This window comes from Alternaria atra (genome assembly GCF_907166805.1).
Source record: "Alternaria atra isolate CS162 genome assembly, contig: 22, whole genome shotgun sequence".
In the NCBI taxonomy this organism is placed as follows: domain Eukaryota; kingdom Fungi; phylum Ascomycota; class Dothideomycetes; order Pleosporales; family Pleosporaceae; genus Alternaria; species Alternaria atra.
This window is the reverse complement of record NW_025091320.1, coordinates 26883-49301: the sequence shown is the minus strand read 5'-3', so window position 1 is coordinate 49301 and position 22419 is coordinate 26883. Positions and strand designations below refer to the sequence as shown.

The window sequence follows — 22419 nt, the reverse complement described above, 5'->3', positions numbered from 1 at the left end:
ACTGCATCGACTCTTCTTCACGATGTGTGCCTTTCGCTCATTTGTTGCATTCCTTCCTCTATTTAATGGCGTCTTGTGCCATGATATAGTCCACCGCCAGGGCGATTCGTCATTACAAGACCCTGCAGCTTTAGTAAGTCAGGCTCTGACAGTGCTTGGAGGTAGTCAGAGCATTTCTGAAGTATTGAGCGTTTCTTATATTGGTCGGACGTAAGTTATACCCCAAGTCTCTAAGGAGCATTATACCAACATCTCAAGGATCTTGCGAAGTAGAACTTTGATGCTAGCGGCATCTCTGCACGGCCTCGACACTGCAGGAACAACGGCTGGCAACCAAAACATCACCTTTTCTTATGAAAGTTCTCATGTCTCCCAACGTATTGATAAACTTGCCATCCTCGGACGTAAGTTGGTAGGGATAGAGTTGTTGACTTGAAGCTAAGTCTTGCAGCCACTTTTACGTTTGGACGAGCAGACCTTCAGCCCATGGACTATTCTTTGGTTGTGCAAGGAGGAGATGAAGGCTTCGCCGCTGTCGTTCGGGGAAGCTACAACATCTACGATCCGTCTGGAGGACCCACCGGTTACACTGATGGTATCTCACTAGCCTCCTCCTAATCTATTGAAAATCTGGCTGATATACTATATAACAGGACTTTTGGCGGAGTATCTAATCTCCGATGCACACAAGTGGGATCCGCTCTTGGTTTCGACAGTAGGAACATAAGGCTTTCAAGCTTGACGAATATTGTTTGCTAACACGTGAACCTAGATCCTCTCGAATGGCAACTTTACCTCCCGTCAAGAAGAAATTTTATCAGGAATGGCATTTCAAGGTGGTCAGTCGACCCAACTTCGAACATTGCGAAGGTGCCCAATGCTAACGGAGCAACAAGTCCACGATGAACAACTCGGATTAACGGTACTGTTTGATCCACAGACTAACCTCCCATACATCATTCGCTCTTACGAAGATCACCACTTCTTTGGCCCTTCCACACATGATCTGAAGGTCTCGGATTACGTTACAGTGGGTGGAGTCCAACTGCCTACACGTTTTAAAACGATATACAACAACAAGCACTTGCTTGGAGACTATCGCGCTGATGAGGTCATGGTAAACTCCCAGCTCTTGAGTGATTTTTTCAGTGCTCCCGGGAACAGCACCGTTCCTGAAACAAGCATTCCAATTCGTGACCCGGAATACTCGTTTGCAGAAATTGGAGAACTTGCAGCGATCCACCTCTGGGGTGGTGCCTATCCTGGATCATTGGATGTTCTTGAAGCCACTCAACCTCTTGCAGATGTGCCAGGCCTCTGGGAACTTAACATCGCAGGTGGTATGGGTATGCGCCAAGCAGTTGTTGAGCTTGCTGATGGGTCCGTCATTGTTCTTGATGCACCGCCGCATCAGAGCAAAGTCATCATTGAATGGGCCAATCAGACGCTTGGGAAGGCAGTGACTCATGTTTGGGTACGTTCTTCTTTTTGCAACATCTCAATCTCAAGTCGTGCAATGAAGTCATCTCAATAGGATGCTGACAGAAATTAGCCGACACATCATCACCACGACCACGCTTTCGGTGTTGCGGACTTCGTCGCCAATGGGGCCCAGTTGATCGTTCCCGAACAGGCTGTCGATTACTATTCTGGGCTCAACCTCAAAAGAGATCAGGTCCTCACTTACAAGTATATGCAACCACTTCCAGATTATTTACCTAATGCTAACTTTCTCCAGGTTCGGCAAGCCTCTTATGCTTAGTGATGAGCAGACACAGCTGGCTCTTGTAGATATGCAAGCTACGATTCACGCCCACGACCACGGTTATGCTTATATTCGCCCCGCATGCCCGGCTTCAAACAGTTCTACTGCAATCTTCGATGCTGACCATGGAAACTTGAATTTCATCGAAGAGTTCGATCATAACGCAATCGAAGAGCTTGTCGCAGCTCTAGCTGCGGATGGTGTTGCATCGAATGCTAAGTAAGTCCGCCCTGCTCATTGGATACAATTGCCATACTGTATGTTGAACTAGTGTCTAATTGCATGAACAGATTCTTAGCGTCGCATGGCCCAGCTGGAACTCTTCAAGATCTTGTGGATATTACTGCTTACAGCTATCCGAACTATTCGCCGTTAGACTTTGGTGACAGTCAATCAAGATGTAGTTGAGGAGAGCTTCCAATTCTAGCTTGAAGAGTAAATTTCAACCTATCTTGGCTCGCATATCCGAAGGTGTTGCAATGCAGCTAGACAAGAGCTTTTGATACGTGCCCTACAATTCCGTTCCACCTCTCATGAGCCCTCGCAGCAAATTGCGAGATCTCTGCAGTGGTGTAACCTAGCTGCCAGCGCCAACAGTTGTATGTCGCCCGAGTTCGCCCCACCCGCACTTCGTCATGGATCTCCGCTCGGACACCTCTGCACTCACGCATCCGACATCCCCTTCTTCACTTCCACTCTGCGCAGCATTTTATGCAACATCTTCCATACCATATAACCGTGTTCGGACTTCTCCATTTTGCCTACCAACCTTGCCTTTGCATCCATGTACGTGAACCACCAGACTAGATGTTGGCACACCAAGTCAGCGTATGCTGCCAATATAATTAGCGTCAGGATTGTACTTACTGGTCCAGACTATAACAGTCAATGGAACGGCGATGATCCACATCAGCCAAAAGTCGCGCGATACCGTAATATGGTGCGGCTGCTCCTCCTGAAGTTCCATGAACTGACTACCGAAGATGGACGCGACCGTACCCAAGGGCATAAACACAAGCGTCATTACCGCAATCGTCTTCATACTCTGATTTTCCGATTGCATCACCTTGCTGTCACCCTGCGTAACGATGTGGAATGACAATTGGATGATGTTCGAGATCCGTGCATTCAGACTTGCAAGCCGGCGCTGCGTCGATTCAAATAACGTCTTTCGGTACTCGAGCGCCTGGCGGGTGCGCTTCTGTGACGCGTTTGGATCCTCGCCTGTTGCTGCTTTATGATGATCGGAGAGATCTTTTAAGGTAGCCAATGCTTCTTCACAATTCTCGCGCAGATATATAGCATGCTTCGCGAGGTTGTGCAGCGCCGTGAAAAGGTCTGTCGGCAGTTCTTCTGATGCCTTTCCGGGCATGCTTGCTATCTCCAGGGTTTTCTGACAATCGGTTAGCACGATCGCGAATCCGTGGGTAATTGTACGTACCGTTTCCAAGCGACCGAACTTGTCGGCCACAGCCCAGGCCGTGCAATCTAAGATCTTGAACATGTCTTCAAATATGATCGCGAGCAACATATATGGATCATCCAGGAGTTCGTCGCACGTAGTCGCTACTGCGATTGTTCGCAGTCGGTCATGTAGTGTATTGGGTGCGCCAAAGCATACTAGCTCAACCTTGGGTTTAACTGGTGCATCCACCAGGGTATCATCGCTATTCGATGTCGATGTCCGCACTGGCTTAGGTGTTGTCTTCGGTTGCTTCCGGATCTTCATCACGATACCCGGCTTTATCCAAGAGAAGTCTGCTTCACTCCGAGCTTTCGCCGCCTTCTGAGTCTTAGCTTCGCTGTCGTATACTGCGCCTTTTCCCCTGCCCTCTATCAAAGTTTTACACAAAAGATGGAACCAGATGCACAATGTGTCATTCACGTCTTCGCACGCTGCGAAGGATTGCGAAACGTCCCGCAAGCTCTCGTCGATAAACGGGCTTGGAACACTGCATGTCTCGAACAGCTCGATCAGCGCCTCTGTTTTTCCCGGTGCAGGTATGTCTCGAGGTGCCAAGCTATGGTCGTCAGTGACACCGCGTTATCTCGTGGAAATACTTACATCACGCGAATGATCCCGTCGCTTTTCGACTCAAGCTCTTGCACGGAGTTTAGACCGGTTCTCTCAATACCGTGAGTGGCATTCTCGGACCACTCGAAAAGGTCCAATCTTATGCCAGCGTAGAATATCGAATCAGGGTGGATCGTCGGGAGTTGGGAACCTCTTCTCCTGAACTCATCCAATGGCTGGCGGTCGGAAGTCAAACCTTTAGACAAAATCATCTGGGAGACGGGTATGGTTGCAGTTCTGATGGAATGTCAAACGCAAGGACGCTTTGGCTTCATGTCTATATTACGGCGATGCCCTACCCATAGCGGTAGCTCGTCGGCTTCAACGCAATCGCTCAGCTCCAGAAGTCGCCGGCTCGCTAACCCTAGTCAATCACACGGATGAAGCCGGCGCCACGGGTTTCGAAGGCAGCCGCACCCCATGTCAACCGGAAGTTTAGCTAGCCTCAATCTTGGACCATGAGACCACAGGCCAGCGGTTCTTTGCTTGGCACCTTTCAGCTTTGTTTCAAAGCGGAAACGCAATTGGAGGGCTGAAGGAAAACTATTCGAATGGACCTATTGGGAAGAGCCGTCAGCGCTACACTTAATTGGTGGCGCAAGGCTGAAAGTGCCAAGATCACAGCTGGCGAGCAACCGAGCCCCTCAAAATGGTACTGTACACGAGAATGTGAAATGTAGCACCCATCAACCCCCAGGTTAGCAGTCGTCCTGGTAGGTGTACCTGCACATCACCCCAATTTTGGCCGCAAATGGTTGTCGCATCTACAAAACGTCACATGACTCAATACAGTGCGCGGAATATTGTTGTTGAAAGACATGCATCGTTGTACGGGAGCTAACGTCAAATTTACGGACTTCGTAGCGCCGGCTGTTCGTCTCACACTGCAGTACGAAGCATCAGCCCCCACATGCTGTGCGCATAAACAATTATGCAAGCAATATCAAATGACTAGGATAGGCGAGTAGGCAAAGCTTGTCAAGGCACCCACAACACTAATACAGCCAAGGTATAGACGTTGCATAGTCCGATGAATAATACCCCTTCCACTATTTGTTTCCGCCATGTGGTGCTGGATGTGGTCGCATTGAGGTGGGCTCGGCTCTTCCTGGTCATACTCCTCGCCTCCAGGTTCGGCCCCCAACGCCACGATGCCTTAAACAGGAGGGTGGAATGATCAGGTTAATAAAGACGACCAATCGAAAGAACGCATAGTACGGGCTGAAGCCAAGGTAGGATAGAAAGCAATGAGTCCGGAACATTGCGTCGTCGAGCAGGCGCTTCACCCTCACACCACTTGACCAGCAGTCTAGTTGGGTATCTGCACATGATAAAACCACACTTCATCGCTCATTGAAAGTGGCTAGAAAGTTTAGACCCAAGACTATTGCCGCTCGGATTGAAAAGACGACGTTGAATGGTACAAAGAGCTCGAAGCCTCCGCATCGGTCTCTCAAGTCATTTCTAATCGTTTTCTAGGCTTACCCTCCCAATCTCTCTGGTAGACACGGTGGCGGCTTTGATCCCAACAGTGGTACTTTCGTACAAGAACCGTCAGATTCTCAATATTATCCGGTCTGATTGCCGTCAAGTTCTCAACTCTCCTATGGCCATCTGACAGCCTTGATTAGACCCAACAACATCACTGTGGTGGGGGCAGTTACGACCCAAACCATCCTACCTCAAAGCCTGTGGTTGTAGTTCAGCATCAACCAGTATTGCATCCACAGCCGACATTCGCATCTCCCGTATGCATCCACTTCGCAATCTCTCGAGTATCTTCTGACCAGAGCAAGGCACCAGCAACTTACTACCATCAACCTTACCAACAGTATCAACAACCTCCGCCACAGTACTCCAACAATCAGCCCGGGTTTATAACGCAACTTTGTGCCTGTTTCAAGTAGCGTGAACGAAATCATTGCTACGATGGTCGCCAATGACGCCCAAGCCTCGGTCCAGGAGGTTGCACCTTACGAACATGCTGCTCCTTACCAAGGCGACAATGGAGCGAACGAGAGTCGCCCAGGAGAATCGCTCATAGTAGTCAGTTAACCTGGACTCTTCCTTTGCTCATCGGCTTACATGATTTAGCGGAACGGCCCGGTACAGCTAAAGGGATACGCATACATCTTCACCCCTTGGACTACAGTAAAATGGGGATTCCCGAACTTCTATCGCAAGCCAGGTCTGGGATACCAGAAGCTTGGCCACCACCGCCATCGAGATATTCTCGATCGCGAATGGACGGGCGACTATGATGACCGTTACATCTCATCTTGGGATGGCAGGGTTTCTAAGCTCGTTGTCCAAGCAGTCGACGACATTTTCGAGAACAACGCAGGATCTACATACAGGCGCACGTTCATTCGTAACATCGCGCCGGTGTACATGCGACTGGCAAACTGGCCATTCAATCATATCAACTTTGGCAGGAACGATGGAAAGATCCCGAGTGAAGACTATCCCATGCTCTGCCTCAAATGGTTCATCGCGTCCTGCGTCATCACCATCTTTGTAAGTCCACCGTGTCCTTGAATCAGCTATGTAGCTGACGGCGGTAAAGATATCTAGCCCAAGCCCTGCTGAGATTGCCTCTCGCAACCAAGGCAATTACGATGGCGTCCCATACCAGTACTTTGGGTATCCGAAAGTCACCAGGAATGCGATCGAAATGCACAAACCTAAGGGTCTTGTTTCGAGTGAGCCAAACCCTGTCGCCGAACGCATCCTTCGTCCCCGATATCTCTGCTTCTTGCGCGAGCAAGGAAGACCATGCATCATTACCAAGGTGGATGATTGGTAAGTCAAAAGAGCATGTTTTTAAATATACCTCTAACGTACATAGGCTGGCCCAGAATGACGGTCACCGCCTATCGTATATCTTCATCGCATACACTTCCGAGCAATTCAATACGCCCGATGACTTCAGAGTCTTGCACGAGATTGCCGATGTTGCAGCGCGTAACGCGGGAGTCATTGCTTATTGGGTCGGATGCTCTTGCATGCCCGGCAACCAGCTCGAAGAAGATGTAAATATTCTGTTCATTTAATCCAGGCTGAATGATACTAACATGATTCTGAGGTATATCGCATATGCGATGTCATTCGAGGCGCGCAATCTCTTGCGATAGCAGTTGCAGCCCCAGCGAACAACAGGTATGAGATCAACACGCCTGATCTCATGCTCCAGCAATGGGGTAGTCGAGTTTGGACATTCCCCGAAGTTCTTTTAGCGCCTGCCGGTGAGAGCATCAGAGTCTACGTGCGTGGCAACGATCTTTCTCAACCGCTTCTTGTGGCAAAGAACCAATTTGCAGCTCAAGTCTGGCAGGATGATGCTCACATCGCTCGACAGGTAGGATGTAATTACTTTTCGTCTTTACCTGATTGCTAATCTTTCGCAGCTTATCGACCACTACGAAGGAAATTTGGTACTCAGTCAGCTCGAGCTGGTCACGCTTGCTCTCGAGTGCCTACACAAGCGTGAAACTGGGAAGCATCTTCCGGGAGATTACAGCTACGCCTTGATGGGTCTACTCCGTGTCAGGCCTCAGATTGATCCAACGGATTCCGCGTTCCAGGCATTTGCCCGGTATGTTTCACAAGAAAGGCAGTCGCATCTCGCATTGCTAACGACCTGCAGCCTCTCCCTCGCGAATGGCAGCGATCAACTGCTCGAGCGCCTCATATGCGTATTGCCGAAGACACCAGATCAGCCGTGGCACTCCATGGATGATGCATACAATGCCAAGCTCTGGGACATATTGCCACAAGATGTCGGCATCGCCGGTGTTGGAGAAGACGATACCATCATACTTGACGGTTGCCGCGCTGCAAACGTACGATGGAAGTCATTCACGCCTGTCGCCAACGCTCGACGGGACTCCTGGAAGCGTGCCATCGCAAAGGCGATGCTCCGTCTTAGTGGTGTCGTGTTCATTAGTGCCATCGTGCTTCTTGTTATTCCCACTACGTTTACTGTCGGCGTCGTCTTGCTCATCTACTCCATGATAATTATGGGCTTATCGCCTTGGCTACTCCGTCTGCTCTATCTTGGCAAGTTCTATGACCAACAGTGCTGGTTCTTTGGCTTTGAGGGCTACATGGACTTGGACACGATCGAAAGTCAAATATTTGGCGGTAGACTGGGGCGCATGAAATGGACTGTATGTATGGCAGCATCCTATCCACAATACCATACTGATCTCGTTGTCGCGCTTTTAGGCAGCAGCCAGTCCGTTATCGAGGCATGAACGTAATGTCCACGGCGAATGCGTCCCTGTTGATCCGACATCCGACCCTGCTGTTGCAGCTCTCGTACAACGAGCGAAGTCAGCCGGACCCGGAGACCAGCGTGTCTTCACGCTCGTCGACACAGGTAAGCGCAAATAGTACAACTGGTAGCGCGGTGAAGATATTCACATACTATAGGCAACATGACTGCGACGCTCTTCCTCGCCGAACGCCCACCCGTGTGTTTCCTCATGGCCGGCTCCGAGGGCGGTATGAAGCGCATCATTGGTTGCTCTTACGACTGGACTACGGCGACGATGTACAGAGAAACCGTACTGCGGATCGGCACTCAGTTCGAAGACAAGATGTCGCGTGTCGGTCGTGTGAAAATTGGATTCAAGCGCAAGCAGCATCCCTTTGGACCGTTGGCGCAGGTTGGCGAGGCGGAAGGTAAGGAGATGCACTAATTGTCGCCCTAGGGTACTTTGTGGTGCCGTGGTTTGCTATTGCGTTGAGTTCCGGTTACCCGTGATTATCAGTTGGTGGTTTCTTAATGACAAATGGGAACTGTTGGAAGGCTGGCCCCTTTGTCCCACCATAGGCATTTGTGTGGAGGGCGACTAGTTCGGATCGGGAGTGCACGGCTATCTTAGTAATGAATCAGTCGCGACGAAAGGGCCGATTGTAGCGTACGGTTAATCTTTCTTGACAAACACCGCATTCCACACTTTGCATTACGCCTCGACATTATCAACACAGGACGATTCCCTCTTGACGATTGATCATGTTTCACCCTGCAGTCAAGGACAAAGCGAACAATGACGGGTATCATCTTAACAGCATCGAAGCCGAGGTCAACAAGCAGCGCAGAAAAGTGCAGAACCGGAAGAACCAAAGGTCACACCGTGAGTTCAGTTTCACGCAGTTCGGCCTTTCCTGAGCTCATGCCCGTTAAGGAATGCGAAACAAGAAACAAAACCCTGATACTGTTCAGGCGTCGCGCCCCTTCCAAGTTGAGCGCTGGCGCCTGGATGAAGTTGACGAAAGCGTACCCCAGGCCGTGGAGTCCACTATCAACGATGCGGCGATCGATACGTCAATCTTCATTCCTGACCGCACGGTAGTCCTCCGGAGACCACATCTGTCCTCCCCAATCCAAGCTCCGACAACGCTGACGCCCCCGAGTATGGTCTTTTCCCTTTCTGCCGACCACCTCCTCCACTTAGTTCAGTACAACGTCTTCCGAGCCTTTGTCTCCAACAAGCGTACTCTGAACGTGCTTCTCACAGGGTGGACATATAATATGCCTCCTTCCCCAACCACATGTCCTGTCAGCCTTCCTTACATCGACGACACGAACATCTATCCCTTGAACCCCAATATACCTCCTTCACTTTTTCCAACTCCCACGCAGCAAGAGCGTCTGCACTCATTTTGGATCAACCTGTTTCCTTTCCCTTCATTGCGCGACAACCTTATCAGACATGAGGGACTTTTCGACCACTGGGAGCTACTACAAGATCTCATTGGCGAGCTGATGGGTGCTACGCCGATTCAGGAGCGACAAGGTACGCCTCTTGCCATTACTGTGTCTGACCCTAATATTGTATCGACACCGCCAATTTCGGTAGTAGGGCGTGACGAGGATGAGATCACTGCAGGTCGCAAGGGACTTATCGTTTGGGGTGAGCCGTATGACATGCGAAGCTGGGAGGCCACCCCTGGCTTTTTGGCTAAGTGGTCGTGGGCAGTGCAGGGGTGCGACGATCTGCTTGTATCTAGTAACCGATGGAGGCTAATGAGAGGAGAGGAACCTTTGTGTCTTCCTCTGCTAGAAGGCTAGTTTCTATGTTGATCACGCCCTAACATGGATTGAACATGATTTACTACCATAATCGTTGATGTCGCAAAATCAAAATAATAACTATAATCACTTTGGTTAATTGAAGCGCAGGGCGCCAATACTAGTGAGTGTATCGATATAGTCTCTATCATGGGCCTAATTGTACGCTACGTGGCCATTGCTATCATATGCCGAAGGACTATGCATCACTCGACATCCCTACAATCTTGAGAGAGTCATTCCACAACCTCTCTGCCTGCTTAACATCGTAAGCATACGGAGCATAGCCTTGCGTAGTAAATTTGTCATCGCCTTCCTTACATGGCTCTGCAACAGCGCAGTTGACGAGGTACTTCCCGCCCTCGTGCTTCCATTGCTCGCCGACTGCGGCCCATACCGATGTTGCAGCACCCTGCTCGACACTCTTCATTGTAGGATACAAGTGTTCCATACCTTTGAAGGCGTCTGGGGGCATATGCTGTGTCAGCCCCGTCTGAACGAGACCGGGGTGGACGCTCGTGGCATGTAAGTGGCGCGAGCCATACCGGCGTTCAATCTCATTGGCCATGTATATATTTGCTGTTTTTGACTGCCCGTATGCCACACTGGGATCGTAATCGCTTTTCTGAAAGCTGTAGTTGTCGGAGTTGTTGATTCCGCAAACATTGTGCGCTGAAGAAGCGAGAACGACGACCCGGGATGGGCGACTGGAGGAGGCGGCTGCGAGAAGAGCGGGCTCTAGGAGTTTATAGAAGAGAAAATGCGAGAGGTGATTCGTGCCGAACTGGAGTTCGTGGCCATCGGCTGTGACACGAAAGTCGGGTATTGCCATGATGCCGGCGTTATTAACGAGCAAATGGACTTTGGAGGTCCTGGCGAGGATAGCGGCGGCAGCGGCACGTACAGAAGACAGGTTTGCTTGATCCATCTCGATGATATGCATACGCGAAGGTTCGAAGATACCAGCAAGGGCAGATTCGGCCTTGCTCGTGTCTCGAGCCGTGAGAAAGAAGGTGGCGCCGGTGGTGGCTAGAGCACGAGTGGTTTCGACGCCGATACCAGAGGATGTACCAGTAATAACAATAACTTCGCCCTTGAGGCTATTCTCAGCATTCTCGTCTTTGATGATCTGCAAGGCTGTTGGACGCGCATCGCCAGGGCCATTTTGCTTGGCGTGAGCTTCGTCGTAGCGAGACATTATTGTGTTGCTAAGAGGTCGGAAGGGACAATGATGGAGGACAAAACTTGGGTATGTGCAGGAAGTGAGATTGGTAGAATCGTAGAGATCTGAACTCTGAACTTGGTTGGAAAAAGAGGTAAACGGTTCACTTATGTAGTCAACTCGCTCCAGTTCCATGCTGGGCACTATGCGCTCATTCGTAGACGACATTACTCAGAAAAGATCTAACTTACGGACTACCATACTATATCGCACTCTTTCTCGGCGATAAGCAAGACTGAAGGCTCACACCGCACATTCATACCAACTGGTAGACCTCGTCTACAGGCGCGGCGCATTCGAGATGTTCATTGAAGTAAGATGCACTGACTTACCTGCGTGGGCACTAAGCTATGAGCTAGGCTCGAGAAGGCGATAATGTCATCCGGTGGAGCCGGACCAAAATGGCGGAGACTTTAGAGTTCACATGCACTACAGTAGCGGGTCAATCAACGCCCCGGGTCAGTCAACGCCCCACCCACAACACAACAGCTTCATGAGTATTGCAGCTGTAACGCCTTAACAAATCGTAATAATATTGCGCAAAAGTGGATTTATACTATATAATAGCCTGCGAAGACTTTGCGCTAGTCCAAATCTTTTTTTGGGCGGCGGATTGTCCGCGTTTTAGTGGTTTTGGGCGGAACTAGCTGTGCAACTACCCGGGCTCCCACAGAAGCTGTACCACCCCTAACACGTTTCTGACGCTTTGTAGCTGGCTTATGAGGTTTTGAAGCTTTGCGCTTACCCTTTTGGGGCAATTGTATAGCTTTTTGAGCGTTGTTGAGTCTCCTTTAGAGGTCTCTTTCTGCTTTCTCTGCAGCCTTCCGCTTTCTGGTCTCCTCCTAACCTCTTTCCCGTTCAATACGGGCTTCTTTTTGAAGTTAAAGCTTGCAAAGGCGAGCTGCCTTGTTAGCCTCGGCTTGCTCGGCTTTTTGAAGCTTTTCAAGCTCCTGTTGTTGTTGTTGTGATGCCCGACGATCGCGAGCTCGTTGTACACTCCTGGGCGACCAGAGTTTGGCTCCCCCGTGGTAAACCTCGTCCTCATCAAGCTAGAGGGTGAAGGACTGCTTTGGTCGCCTCTCCTTGATGGCTAGGGACTGCCTAAGGCCCCTAACCTCCTTACGGAGGATACTGTTTTAAGCTGCAATGTGGTGCAAACTTCGTTGAAGCTTCTTAACGTCCTTACTGCTCTGATCCTTTACCTCACGGCGTACAATTGACTTAAGCTTAAGCCAATCCTCCCTGGAGAGTACTAACTAGCTGCTGTCAGAATCTGAAGCCTCCTTAGTAAACTTCTTGAGTACAGCGTCTGGGTTAGCTGGGTGTATACTAGTAGCTTCAAAAGACCTCTTGACGAGTGGAGGTTTGAATACAGAGGTCCAGGACCTCTAGAAGAGCGGGAAGAAGTCTCCTTTGGTCAAATTGAGCAACCCCTAGCTGTCCTAAAGGTATCCAGCTAACTAAGTCGAGTAAGCGTTCGAGAGGGGTTTGAACATACAAACGTCAAGGGGTTAAAGCGTATGGGTAGCGTGAGGGGGGAATACAAACAAGAGGATATTGTTGTCGTTACAATACTCAATAAAGTCCATGGTTACATAGGATCCGTGGCCGTCAAGGAGTAGTAATCGATACCCGGTTGAAGCATGCCGTCTGGTTTCTCTCTTAAACACCCCCTTAAGCTAAGCTAACCCAATATCGTTGTTGCTCTAGCTAGAGGGTGATGACGTAGTAAATACTGAGTGCTCCCCTGCTTGTACAGCATCAACCCAGCTTAATTGAACAGCTCCGTTGGCTCCCTAGAAGATGAGAGTAGGACTCAAAGCTTTGCCATCCGAACAAATACAAGCCATCACCGTTATCCACTCGCTTGAGCCATCTTCAAGTGCTTGCCTTACCCCTTTTTGCTCGTAGAGCTTCTTGTCAAATATACGATTTGTTCTGCCAACTCGGCCAAGTTGAAACCCCTTTTCGTCCATATTAAATATATAGATCGGCTGTACGTTGTACTCCTCTATCTTTTCATGTAAAAGCTTGAAATACAAGCTGTACTTGGCTCCTGAATCAGCTTTGGTCCGCTCCTTGGCCATGGCTTTGCCCGAGCGAGAGATGAGATGGTTGGGATGCCGGCGGAGGAACCGGGAAACCCAGCTTTCGGAGACCTGTTTGCCAGCCAACTGGCTGGCAAACTGCTGTACCATTACTTTTGTAGGTGGCAAACGTCGTTCGGTAAGCGTTTTGATGTATCGTACAAGCTCGGCTTCGTGTTCTGGGTGTAGGGATCGATGGGAGACCCCGCGCCGCTCGTGCACGCCTCGGTGCCTTCGAGCGAGCGTACTGCGCTCAACACCGAACTGGGCAGCAACTTTGTTGTACGAGAAATCATCTCCTGGCTCGCGCGATTCGATATATTCAATCGCTTCTTGAATCGGATCCATATTGGTGGAGTTGTGACGCGTTGAAGTTTTGTTGTTATGGTGTTGGGGTGGGGCGTTGACTGACCCGGGGCGTTGATTGACCCGCTACTGTAGCCCAAATCGGGAGAAATCGTCATCGCGGCTAGTTGTAGAACCTTAGCGGTTGTTTTGGCAGGCAATTTCCAAGATCGTGTGGATCATCCTTACCTGGGTATTAATGAAGCATCGTCAGGAAAACGGGGTTAAATCGTGGAGTTATATCTATCGCCGTACGGGGCTATCGGCAGATGATGTTTGTTGTGGCCACGAACGAAACATGAATTGGCATCGCGTGTACCTAAAGTGCATTTACTGCCTTCACCACGCTACCACCGTCACTCCCATCTTCAGTTTTTAAAGAAAATAAGATACCCTTACCCTTCCTCATGGCTTCAAACCCTTCCACGTCCAACCTTAGAGAGCAGATCGAGGCGACAGCCCGTGCCTTCTTGTCTGCTTTCGAAGAAGGCGCAGCCCAGAACGACGCATCCATCATCAACCGCGACGTTACGGGGGACTGCACTCGTCACCTGCTTCCTGCATCCATACCCACAGCATTTGGTATGCCAGTGGACACAGCCTTCGACACGGCCAGTTTTCAAGGCCTCTTTGGGAATGATATCAGAGTCTTAAACTTCAAGGATAACATCATGTCGAACTTGATCATCGACACGGGGGCGCGCCGCGCCGCTTTCACAGCTGCAGCCGATGTGTATGTAAGAAGCAGTGGAGAGAAATACTCTTCTGAGGCTGCTTGGTTCTTGTACTTCAATGAGGACGGGTCCAAAGTCAAGAAAGTGGTCGAGTTTTGCGACAAGGACGCCCTATTGAAGATGGCAAACGACGTGGCAGCTGCTTAGCGAGTGTATGGAGGGTACCATCAGAAGCTAAAAGGACGGTAGAGATGAACATATGGCTCGATTTGAACAGCAGCTTTCTTGAATAATACCATCTCTTACGAACCGGTCTATAATACAATCCGTCCCGTGCTCGAGAGATCGTGTCCTGTCTTGGTTCACGTGCTAGGACGGTAGGACTTGTCCAACACGTCGTCTACTCGAGGTTGATCTCTGCTTCAAATGTAGTTGTGAATGCAAGGAAACACTGCAATGCGAGTTATGTAGATGTACCTCTAAATTGGCCGGTTGAAGAAACAATTTGGATCTTCTGGTCCCTTCTAATCGCTCAGATTGTTTGTTGGCAATGCTTGTAGCATGTTGGTCATACTGGCTACAATCGTCAACAAGCAAGTCCATCAGTGCAGGAGAAGGGGTTTGAGAGGAAGAGAAGTAAAGTATGAAGATGACAGGAAACTAGTAACTTGGTATACATCAATTCAGGAATATGACGGGCTGTGCCTGTGGTTGATTTAGTTGGATTGCGACCGCATTTGTAGCCCCCAGTAGGATAGGCATGGAGAATACCCTTACGAGTGCAGACAAGATGGCTGAGTCATAAGTTACATATGCGCGTAATCGATGAGGTTTGCGTGCTTGGAGTGGCTGCATCGAAAGGACGACTGCAGGTTTCCGCATGTTGAATAGCAGCGCGCAGCCTACGTCAGATGATGGCGTGCATACACTCGCACACACACAATGTCTCATTTGTTTGCAGAATAGATTATTTTCTGACATTGCGCGTTACAATGTTGACTCAAAAAACTGGAGTGCGTACCGTCCTGTCGCCTAGTACCATTGATGCGATCAAGCCCAGGCGATCTGTATGCGAGATGGAAGACGAAAACGACGGAGAAATAGAGGACGAAGAGGATGTTGATTACCAGATAGCCGAGTCGTCCCTCATGTTCTACCTAACTTGCCATCTTCCATGGTTTGGGATGCCCACTCGAGCGAGGATTAAACGCTCTCGGAGTGCTGCCATTTTGGTTTGGTTGCCGATTCCTCTCCTTTCCCTACGGGACGGGTATGGCTGATAGATTGACAAGAGAGCATTTACAATGCAGAAAGACCGCTCATAACAGGGTGCAGTCTGCGCGACAGGTATTAGGTATGTTGAGCGGTGAGGTGGTGCAGCGCTCCTGGAGCCTGTGGACCTTTCATGTTAGGACAACAGTATCGATCTAGCGGCTGATCGTCGCGCTTTGCTGTAGGGCTAGTTATGCAGCTGTTGGTTGGCTGTTCCATAGAGTCATCTGACACAGCTGGGAGCAAAGTATGCCCATGGCTCCCTTGCTGTTGCATGCATTAGTGCCTCAAGCTCTTGTTGACTAGGCGAGCGTGACTGAAACGAACCACCAAACAACCTATGTTGCCAATGTTCCCTCAGATACTTGCCTGTAACGAGCGATTTTCAAAGGGAATGCCACACCGGTAGGAACTCCGTGAGTACGGTCACTGGCGATAGTAGCATCACTGTTACTAGTGACATCACGGAAATCAAGTCAGCGTTCTATTCAGCGCTAGCCAAACATATTAGTCGCGGAGCGCTCCGCACCTTGTAGTGAACTATGTACAGCAGGTGAGGCTGTGCAAAAGCGGGTTGCAGCTAATCGCTAGTGACTGTGTGATGGCTTGAGTGATTGATCGTAGCTTAATGCCCTATTCAAAACATCCAGCAGGGCATTCAGGCGGGTACTGCCAAGGGCTCACAGTGCTGTCACACTGCCTCGTATCTGTTTGATGCCGGAAGCTCGGAAAACTACATTCTATTAGCGAACCCTTACATCTGAATCGGGTATAGAGCCAGTATGCAGAGTACTCTAGCCGCTATGCACTACAGACCAGAACTTACGTAACGGCATCTTCGAAGTTGATCAGCCCAGTAAAAGCGATCAAAGAACCCAGCGATCCAGACACCGATCGTTAAGAAAGTGACACGTGAAGCTTCATTGTGACGAATCAAGTCAGGACACTACTAAAAGATCCCCGGCTCTACCCGCCGGGCCGAGCCCTGCGTATGGACTGCGGTAAGCCGCAGCAAGTTAAGACAGGCCTCGCTAGTGATTGCAGCTCCACTTTCGCATGTGTATACAGACACCGTTTTCGTCAGAACCCATTCTCCGTATATAGTCAAGCGCTTGCTGCCAAGGACAAAATAGCGATATGAAAGGTCGATCTTAACAAAAGAAATGCTGGACTTTTTCGAGTATTTAATCCTCGACTAATGTGGCTGCATGCGAGAGTGGATCCGCATTAGTTAATGACCGTATTCTCAACACCGAGCGGCCACATTTGCATGAGGGCAAAGGATCGCGTTAGTCCTATTACATGTTTTATAATTCTTTTTACAACGAGATGATAATGTATAGTAGGCTAAGGAGGTGCACTGCTTCGCTCACGTGCCAAGGAAGATGCGTTCACCAAGCAGAGTAGGTATTGCGTGGACATTTTCTCTGTCTTCCACAGATGTATATATAGGTCGAGGTAGTCTATCACAAATCTTCTCGACACCTTCTCTGAACTTGAAAACCTATCTTTTTTCGATAGGCAAGAACCTCGAAGCACGAAGGATTCGCAGAACCAATCATGAAGTTTCTTGTCACTACCAACTCCCTTCCCTTGGTTCTAGGACAGGCCAGTCTGTGTACATTCATTTCAAAGATTCTAGCTCCGATCTTTCTACCTTGTTGACCAGTTCCGAGACAGTGGATGTATGGGTATGCGATGGCGAAGAAGTGACCAGCGACCTGGTGGACCGGTGGCTCGGCCAAGCTTGCCATGTCCCAAAGTCGATGCTGGTGCGAGACGCCGCCATTATCTCCCTCCTGCAAGAATATGCCAAGGGCCGTGTCGCTCAGATGGCCGGCTTTCCCAAGCAAATACCCAACACCTCAACAAAGAAATGGGAGGAATCGATCCTTCAAGATGCAGAGATGCTCTACGCCCAAGCCCATGCCAACGCCGCAAGCAAACGGATGAACGCTAACAAAATGGAGAAAGATGCTCAGAAGACCACTGCTCTACTCGTCGGCGCGGGTATCATGAATTTGATGGCTGCCCAGCTCTTAGCTGGGCATGGCTACCAAGTGCGCGTGGTGGACCAAGGGCCAGACCCTCGGTCTTGCGAGCCGAAAGACTGGACCTGCCTAGGCGTCACAAGCGGCGATCACAATGCTCGCATGTTCACCAACACCGAAGCAGATAACTACAATGAGCATGGCAGTGAGACCTACCGAGACATGCAGTCAATATTCCGGAAGAGTGTTCGCGATGGCGGATGGAGCGTGAAGTTGCCCAATGACTTTTCTAAAGATGAAAATGCCTGGGTCGATGCTTTTGAGCGCATCCCAGGCTGGATGGCGGCAAATTTCAAGAGAGACATCCACGAGGTGAACTGTGAGTCCGGCAGGATCTGGAAGGAATGCATGGAAACCAATCCCCAGCTATTCAGAGATGTTGGATTCCACAAGGACATAATACGCATGTACGTGGAGCCAGTTGCCTTGGATGCATCCATCAAGCTCAATAGCAGGCTTGGTGCGCTTCTCCAAACCCCGTCTCCTGACGAGTTCCTGGAGGCATATCCCGGATTCCGCCCCGCAGCCGAGTCGGGCCATCTCGTGGGAGGCATCACAGTAGACGGATTCACGGTGAACATCCACCTTTTCGTGACCAAGCTGGTGGAACACATTACTGCTCTGGGCGGTGAATTCCTGTGGAATCGCGAAGTGCAGGGCATTCAGCGCAATCCTGAAGGCGAGGTGACCATGCTGAAGTCAGAGAAGGGAGATCTGGAAGCTGACTACTTCGTGTTGAGTCCCGGCACGGCGAAGAATGCCCTGCTGAATGGCACGGCCTGTGAGAATTTGGTCCACGGCGTCCTGGGTATATGGTTGCAAATCCCCAACCTGGACCCGCAGATGCAAAATTCTATCAAAATCCACCGACATGCTCATAAGGTAGAAGATATCAACATCACCGTGGCCAAAGATCCGGAAACTGATGAAGACATTCTCATCTTCGGAGGTGGATATGGATATGTTGGCCTGGACCGTCCGGCACCAGACTCGCTGGAAATGAAGGCCCTCTACGACGAACTGGAAGAAGTGGCACGTATTTATTTTCCGCGTGATTATGCCGAGGCGAAGAGGCGCGGCCCTATGGCCATGTACCCTGGCGGACACCGTAGAGTTTGCGTCCGGCCTTTCACGCCCACAGGTCTTGGGATCTTTGAGAGGATCCCCACAGCCCTTGGCGGCCAGCTGATAATTACCGGCGGCAACAACACAGGCGGGTTTGCACAGGCACCGGCTATAGCGCGTGCGGTGTTGCGATCACTTATGGGCGAGGACGATCCCATCCATGTGCTCTTCCACCCTGACCGCGGCAAGCTCCCTCCGGCCGTGGCCTACGATTTCCAAGCTCCTTCCAGCGGTTTGGGACTCGGGGGCAGTGTGACTGCCGAGGCGCGGCAATCACTGAGATTGCTCCTTCTCTGCTCGGACGGTCCCCAGCACCGCTACCTACGCTATCGTCTGGACCAAGCCTTTCCCGGCTACCGTTGCCTTCAGGAAACAAGCGATGGGCAGGTTCGCAAATTAATGGACAAGGGCCGCATCGTCGACGCGTGTTGGCAACAGTATCACGGGCTTCGCCGCAGATTCTTCGGCCACGATCGTCAGCGCAAATCCCACTTCGACCGCCTGGTACCGCAGGACCACGTCTCACCTGAACCGAACCTCGTAGTCGACAGCGTTAACTGTCAGGGCGTCTGGAATGCAGTGGAGCAGTGGCAGCCTGATTTGACCATTGTTTCAGGCACAAAGTTCATCGGCAAGAAACTGATCGCGCGTGCGGGACTAATGATAAATATGCACACAGGCCATCTCCCTGAATATAAGGGGAATCACTGTATCTTCTTTGCACTCTATGACGGTGCAGTAGATAAGATCGCATCAACGTTACACCAACTGACGTCGAGCTTGGACGGGGGTGACGTCTTGGACAAGTTTTTTCCGTTGGTTTTGCCAGAGGATAATGAGGAAACTCTTTATACGAGGTGTCTGGAGATGTCGATAGATTGCTGCGTAGACTATATTGGGCGGTTTTCAAACGGGGAGAAGTTGGTTTTTGTGCCACAAAAGGCGGAAGGAAAAACGTTTCGACATCGGGACCGTACGCCGATAAAGGAGTTATGGTTGTGGTGGAAGCTAAACGTAGGTGGCTTTTTAACTATGACAGCGAAGTCAAAGTAGCTGCCTGGCTCTACGTTGCCTATATAATACAAGGCTGTCGTGACTTCAATCGAGGGCGGGAAGCTGTGACCAATCTAGTACTTTATCTTGATCGATGATGATCCTCCGCCTTGAACATGATAGTAACCCGTGCAGCAAGGCACTCTATGTTAGCGATGTGGTGAGGGGACGCTTCACTACTCCATCTCCACTTAGGCACACCTTTCACAGAGGTCTAATCCACACATCCCTCGCTGAAACGCATTCTCTCTCGCTTCTATGGCTCTAAACATCACAAAGAAGGCTGCGAGTAAATTCGACACTTCAAAACATTTACGTCATCCGCCAAACTCTTGCCATGCTGCAGTGGCGCTTCCGCTTCCTCTGGGCGGCTTGTCTGGTTAGCACTACGAGTGCACTGCCCCTTAATAGCTTTTTTGCGGGTCCTTACGAGAATACCACAGCGGTTCCAAACCCCTTCTTCCAAATACATTTGGTCTGATCTCGGCGATTCTTGGGCGGTGAGTAGATCGCATCCAAAACGTACTTTTAGACGTGGTGACTGATTGTCTTACAGAGTGGTGTCTCATATGGCCTTATTGGAAGCACCGACTATGCTGGCAACATGGACTGTTGTATACGAGTGAACCACACATACGCTGTGTACATGAGCAAAGCCGACAACTGGATCCCCAAAGGCTGGAAACAGCAGTTTTACTTTCAGTCCTGCTGAGGCACTCGATGGCGACAGATTGATGCTGGGCCGCATTTAGGTCATCCTTAACTGGATGATGTTCCTAATAACGTTGACATGATATTGTTACAGGCTGGTGGGAACGATGCAGGTGTTGCAAGGGTTGCATACGCCTGTGTCTTCGCGCCTACTTCAGCAGAGTATGGTTTCGAGTATCCAAATCCGGATGATCAATGTGCCAAAGAGCCCTTGGCCACGGCAGAATATGTCTTTGACAAAGGACGCACGATGGACGTTTAACCAAGTCCTCGATCATCCCAAGATAAAGAACAACCTAAACTTCCGGCTCTTCGTCGTTGGCTACTTCTAGTTCTTCTTCGATGAAGAAGGTGAAGGCGACCGGTGCAGCAACGTAAGCTTCGCTCTCCGAACAAAGGACGGTCCAAAGCTTAGTCGTGCATTGCGTGACCGAAGCGACAAGCTTATTCGCGGTCTTAATGCAGCCATTGAAGCTGGAGTCAAGGGAAGCTTCCACCCGGCGCGGGCCACCTTTATTGATACAGACGAGCATATTGGCTATTATCGCTTCTGCCAGCCTGGCCACAGTCTCTATGACAAGTACTCTGGCGATGGAGTCTACCTGTGGAACATATCCTCGACGGATATCACCTGGGGAAACGGACGTGCGAGTGAGGAAAACAACGATGGTGGCGCAGTGGAAGTGCGCAAGTCGACAGAGGCTGAGTTCAAGAACTGGCTTGAGACTGGTCGATTCACCAACGATCCTCGCGAAATCTAGTACAACACGACTGCTGCGATTCAGTCCACTAGTGATGTCTTCACCGCGGATGATCTGGGCAACCTGCAATGGCTCGATGTCATTGGTACTTATCAGCAAAACTACCCTGGCGTGACTATTCGACCTTTCCACCCTAAGGCCAACGTGTACTATGGAATGGCGAGAGCGATCATGCTAAACGTTAAGAAGAAACTCTATCCGAATAATCTGCTAGTACTTACTCTTCTCTCGTTGAAGGGGATGCCGCAACACTCTATCTAGATCGTATTGGCCGGCAATTGATTGTTCTTATGATGATTATGTCCTCGTCGAGCTATTGGTTATGTTGGCGAAATTCTCGATTGCGCAAGCACTACTAAGCTCGATATCGACACGCTAATATTTTGATTAGCTGTCTAGGATGGAAACTTTCGTGCCATTGGAAGTTCGTCAAAAGATTTGCTTGCCGGCTCGCCACACCTTCCCCGATGTACTCATGCGCGGTGCTCACTCTGCTATAACTTTGCTTGCGACCCTGCATTGCGGAGAATACACAACCCGGTAGTTAGCCTGAACGTAAATCGCAGAACGCACAACGAATCGGATGTTGTGAGGATGGTGCGGGTGTTCATCGTGAGCTACCTATCTGTGTCATTCAGGCGACCCGTTCCACCTCGTCAACATCCACCCGCAATGTCTAGATCTACAGCATGATCTGTGCTTGACCCACTCAACTCACTTACGCCCTTTCCAATATATGTTTTTGAGAGGCCATGTCTATGCTTTCCATTGGCAAGTGAAGTAGTATCAATTCCTTGAAGCCCCGCATCACTTGATGCTTGTGTCTCCGACACTTATTCGCAACACCACACCAGGAAGACAGCACTGGCAAAGATTACCCAGGCAGCGATTACACCCTGTACGATACCCGTGATTGCATGACTGGATAGTGTTTTGAAAGCGATGGCTGCATATAAATACAAAGTCACGGCGCCGGCACGGTTGTCCACGACATCGATGTTCATCAATGCTGGTGTGGTAGACTTACCCTGTACCAGAGTAATAGTAGATTTACAATTATCATCATTGGTCATCAGGTGAGAACTGCAGAGGAACATGCCTCCGATGCAAGGCACGGTATAGTTTTTTAGGTCCGAGCAGCGTACGATAGGAAGGTTCTTGAACCTGGGGTCAGCCTTAATCCGCCCATCAGAGGCGATA

At 50.1% G+C, this 22419-nt stretch overlaps 6 protein-coding genes across 6 annotated transcripts; 4 read left to right on the top strand and 2 right to left on the bottom strand.

Moving 5' to 3' along the window:
- Window positions 1–280: 280 nt before the first annotated feature.
- ALTATR162_LOCUS2774 (uncharacterized protein) lies at window positions 281–1988 on the top strand (the record flags this gene model as incomplete). Its single annotated transcript, XM_043310380.1, has 6 exons — window positions 281–404; window positions 452–595; window positions 654–715; window positions 773–1474; window positions 1553–1689; window positions 1739–1988. 6 exons carry the CDS (start codon window positions 281–283, stop codon window positions 1986–1988), a joined length of 1419 nt encoding a protein of 472 aa, XP_043166315.1.
- A 440-nt stretch (window positions 1989–2428) lies between these two features.
- On the bottom strand, window positions 2429–4051 carry ALTATR162_LOCUS2773 (uncharacterized protein; the record flags this gene model as incomplete). Its single annotated transcript, XM_043310379.1, has 4 exons — window positions 2429–2568; window positions 2633–3158; window positions 3207–3786; window positions 3831–4051. The coding sequence occupies 4 exons, from the start codon at window positions 4049–4051 to the stop codon at window positions 2429–2431; spliced, it is 1467 nt and encodes a 488-aa protein (XP_043166314.1).
- A 1717-nt stretch (window positions 4052–5768) lies between these two features.
- On the top strand, window positions 5769–9918 carry ALTATR162_LOCUS2772 (uncharacterized protein; the record flags this gene model as incomplete). Its single annotated transcript, XM_043310378.1, has 11 exons — window positions 5769–5885; window positions 5934–6356; window positions 6406–6641; window positions 6688–6871; window positions 6925–7197; window positions 7247–7434; window positions 7486–8008; window positions 8067–8220; window positions 8274–8525; window positions 8876–8980; window positions 9032–9918. The coding sequence occupies 11 exons, from the start codon at window positions 5769–5771 to the stop codon at window positions 9916–9918; spliced, it is 3342 nt and encodes a 1113-aa protein (XP_043166313.1).
- A 199-nt stretch (window positions 9919–10117) lies between these two features.
- Window positions 10118–11116, bottom strand: ALTATR162_LOCUS2771 (uncharacterized protein; the record flags this gene model as incomplete). The annotated part of the gene is made up of 1 exon (XM_043310377.1): window positions 10118–11116. The coding sequence occupies one exon, from the start codon at window positions 11114–11116 to the stop codon at window positions 10118–10120; it is 999 nt and encodes a 332-aa protein (XP_043166312.1).
- Window positions 11117–13979: 2863 nt separating this feature from the next.
- ALTATR162_LOCUS2770 (uncharacterized protein) lies at window positions 13980–14453 on the top strand (the record flags this gene model as incomplete). The annotated part of the gene is made up of 1 exon (XM_043310376.1): window positions 13980–14453. One exon carries the CDS (start codon window positions 13980–13982, stop codon window positions 14451–14453), a length of 474 nt encoding a protein of 157 aa, XP_043166311.1.
- A 2831-nt stretch (window positions 14454–17284) lies between these two features.
- ALTATR162_LOCUS2769 (uncharacterized protein) lies at window positions 17285–21219 on the top strand (the record flags this gene model as incomplete). Its single annotated transcript, XM_043310375.1, has 2 exons — window positions 17285–19246; window positions 20791–21219. The coding sequence occupies 2 exons, from the start codon at window positions 17285–17287 to the stop codon at window positions 21217–21219; spliced, it is 2391 nt and encodes a 796-aa protein (XP_043166310.1).
- Between the last annotated feature and the right edge of the window lie 1200 nt (window positions 21220–22419).